Raw genomic sequence first — 4,100 nt, forward strand, 5'->3', positions numbered from 1 at the left:
TTTTCATAACAATTCAATTTAAATATTTAACTATAAAAATTATATTTTATTAAGTTTTAATTATATAATATTAATTTATTTTATTTTTAATGTTTTAATAAAAATTTTAAATAAAATGAACTTAAACGGGTTAGTCTAGTTGAATATTAAACAAGGTTTTAGATATATAAATATATAAATATATATATATATATATATAAACTTGATTTGATCCATGGACACTTGTATCTTAAACCATTTATTTTCTTTAACTTTCATTAATATAAAAAAACTTCTAAAATCTTATTTCTTTTACAAAATATATTTAATAAAAAATCTACTGAATGTTTAATTTTCAACGACGTATCAAATAATGTTTACATCCTATATTCATTACTTAATTAAATGTTTTAGCATTAAAATTCAATACTAATTAATTTTTCAATTTATGAAACAATAGTATTATAATATTTTGTTCAAGTTTATCAACAAATGAGATACCTAAGGGAATAGAGAATTGCTTTTTTATTATATTTATGTAATTTAATCAATAAATCAAAAGGAGAAAAAGTGGGCCATGATTTAAAGTTGCCAGGCAAAAGCAATCACCGCTCACCTCCACAAAGACTATCCGGTTAATGACTCGTTAATAACAATTTGCTATAACAAAATTTTGTAAGGGCACTTATATTTGTACCCTTGAATTTATCTGTACATTTTATTTTTTATTAATAAAAATATCTTTAAAAGAAATTATTTAATTATTTTTATCTTTCTAAAAAATCTACCTATTTTTGGTTTATGTGATTTCAAAAATGAATATTCAAAAAAATTAAAACTTTCTGAAAATATATATCCAGAAGATCTTTTAATTTTTAGGATATAAATTTCTAAAAGATCTTTAAACTTTCCAAAATTTATGGTTATGCATTTTTTGTGTCTTACAAATATGTATTTTCAGAAAATTTTTAAAGTTTTCAAACATGTATTTTTGAAAAATTTTTATATTTTTTGGATATGTATTTTCGTATATAAACCAAGAATAATATTTTGCAACAAGCGACAAATCCAATCATATATTCAAAATAAGAAATAAATATATTTTAATTTTGCCTTAGATTTATCGAATTATTCTTAATATTTAAAATAAGATTGTGATTTTTGGTCTTGATTTGAAGTTTTTAAGACGAAACTTAGTTTAAGATTTGAATTGTGTGAAGGGAGAAAAAAAAAATAAGGGTGTTTCGGGGTAAGAAGAAAATAAAATAAAAAAAAGAGTAATGAGTAAAAATGTGTGTTTAGGTTTTGAATTTAGTGTAAATAGAATGTGGGCATTAAAAAAAAATGCGATGCAAATAAAATCTTCTTGCTTGAAAACGTGTATATAAAGAAAGAATTAGTGAATTGACTAATTTACTCCACATATCATTAAGGGGTTGGTAACCTAAAACAACATTAGAAAAGATTATAAAAATCAAATTTCTAGAAGTCTGCTTAATCACAATATAAATAAGCATCATGTGGAGAATAGGAACGGCCCAGCATGTGCTCCATTTTATAAGATTATACTGAAATTTAGACACCCCCGGAGTAATTAAAAGTCCCCCATGGCTACACTTTTTCCAACCCTAGCCGCCCAGTTTATCTTTTGCCTTTTCATTGTTTTGGCTAGAGCAGATGATCAGAGCTTTGTGAGAACCATGGACAGGAAGCTTTTGGGGCTGAAGAAAGAAAAGGTTAGCCACTTCAGGATTTACTGGCATGACATTGTCGGAGGGCGGAACCCAACAGCTGTCCCAGTAGTTCCACCGTCAAGCAATTCATCAACGGCCTTCGGGATGATCAGAGTAATAGACGACCCTTTAACCATGGGACCGGAACTAAGCTCAAAAATGGTAGGCAGGGCACAAGGGTTTTACTCCTCAGCATCTCAGCAAGAAGTTGGGTTGTTGATGGCCATGAATTTTGCATTCATGGAAGGAAAATACAATGGAAGCACTATAACAATACTAGGGAGGAACACTGTGTTTTCAAAAGTGAGGGAAATGCCAGTTATCGGAGGGAGTGGGCTTTTCAGGTTTGCTAGAGGCTATGTTCAGGCCAAAACTCACTGGTTTGATCCTACCAACGGGGATGCGGTGGTCGAGTATAATTGTTATGTGATGCATTATTGATGCTTTTTTCTGTAGGTCTTTTGCCTTTTTTCTTTCCCCTTCAATTTTATGCTTTTTTAAATTGGCTTGAATCATGTTTTCCACTTCTAATGTAATGATCACTTTCTTGGCTGGTGGGGTTGGTTTGTACTTATCGAGTTATTACTATTAATAAATATATATTGTTTGGGAGACTTCTCCTGTATGATTTAGACAATTCCACATTTTTGCACGACTTTGAACTTTGAATAGTATTAGTACATATGCTCTATAAGGCATTATTTATCGGTGACAACTACCCAGATTTTAAACATCATTCTATATCACTTTTATTGTATTCATGAAATTTAAAAACTTACATAATAATGTATAAAATAATTTTTATTATAAATAAAAAACTATTAAATATATTAATAATAGAGTTTTTAAGCTGCATAAATAAATTAGTATAAAATGACATATTTTTTAAAATATATTAAAAATAAAAAACTAATTAAAAATAAAATATATCATAATTCCATTTATAAATTTTAAAAACTTCACTTAAAATATGTCAAATAATTTAACTTTTCCAAGCCTGATTTAGCCTGCTAATATCTATGTTTTTTCACCACCAAAACTTTATATTATCCCATTATGATGGATTGGGCTTGAACTTTTGATCGGATGCATGTCACAACAAAGACAGTGGATACGGGCTTTTTTTTGTAAGTCATCTCTTGGTCCATTCTTTGTCCAAGTTTTTGAGGAATTTATTCGCTCCATATTGACTGGCGCATGTTTGGGCTACAATAAAAAAAAAAAATGCTTATTACTTAAATATAACCTCAAACTTTATTAAAATATAAAATAAAATATTTAATTTTTATTGCATGAGAATAAGATTATAATTTTTTATTTTTTAATTATAATCATAAACTTTTAAAATCAATTAAAAAAATCAACGAGAATAACTTTTAAATTCTTTTATAGCTTAAGCTATTCTATAAAAAGCCTATTTAGAATAATTGAAAACTAATTATCACTTATTAAGTATTTACCACTAGTGCTAGATAACCAAAGTTGGTTTTCTGTTATTCCAATTAGACATTTTTTGAATTGATTTTAAAAATTTATGATTACAATTATAGACAAATAAAAAAAATTTTCTTTTAGAAAACTATTTACCTTATTTCATCAATTTCAAAAATAAATAAAGGAAACCTTAAACTCCCCAAATTTGAAAAGCAGAAAACCAAACTCTTTCTTTTTGTTTGTATTTTTTTTGTTGAATATTGTGTATGATATGAGCCAAATGGAAATGCAAAGATTAAGCTGAAACAACAATCAACTCAATCTAAGAAAAGAGAAAAGAGAAAAAAGAGTGAAAAATAAAACACGAGAATATTTAAGAAATTTATTGATTGATACTTATACAATCATCATTCCTCAATTAAAAAATCAGTAATAGACCATGACATCCTAATAACTCTAACATCACCATTCGTAACTAATTCAGCAAACAAAATAACTAATCTTGCCCAAAACTAAATTAAGTGTTATTTAAATTAATATTATCTTTTAGACTAGACTTAACCATTAGGCCTTAGTGATCTACTAGCCCACAATATTTGAAAAGTCTAACCTGTATCAATATGCCTTGCTTTATACCATCCATGTCCTTAAGGATTAAACCAAAGATAGTTCTTTCGAAGATCAAATAGAATCTCTTATGTTGCTTTCTTTGGAAAGCAATTGCTCCACTCTAGACCAATACCTTTGTGACCAATCTACCTCTTTTCTTGTTTATCATTCTGTCCAAAATGGAAATAGGCCTTTTTGCTAAAGTTTCATCCCCATCTAACAATGGCAGTTGAGATTGTGTTGGTTTATTGCCTATCAAATCTATGTTTGTCTGCTTATTGTTTCATTCGATGTCTGACCCTATCAAATGAAACTTCAAATGCTGAATTGCTGTCTCCCTTGCCT

General features: G+C 27.7%; 1 protein-coding gene across 1 annotated transcript; it reads left to right on the plus strand.

The window, feature by feature from the left end:
- The first annotated feature begins 1,486 nt into the window (after positions 1 to 1,486).
- LOC111304027 (dirigent protein 22-like) lies at positions 1,487 to 2,349 on the plus strand. Its single transcript, XM_022900555.2, has one exon. The coding sequence runs from the start codon at positions 1,587 to 1,589 to the stop codon at positions 2,151 to 2,153; it is 567 nt and encodes a 188-aa protein (XP_022756290.1). The 5' UTR covers positions 1,487 to 1,586; the 3' UTR covers positions 2,154 to 2,349.
- The last annotated feature ends 1,751 nt before the right edge of the window (positions 2,350 to 4,100 follow it).

The sequence above is a fragment of the Durio zibethinus genome, chromosome 13 (assembly GCF_047325235.1).
Source record: "Durio zibethinus cultivar Kanyao isolate XHJ-2024 chromosome 13, ASM4732523v1, whole genome shotgun sequence".
NCBI classification, from domain to species: Eukaryota; Viridiplantae; Streptophyta; class Magnoliopsida; order Malvales; family Malvaceae; genus Durio; species Durio zibethinus.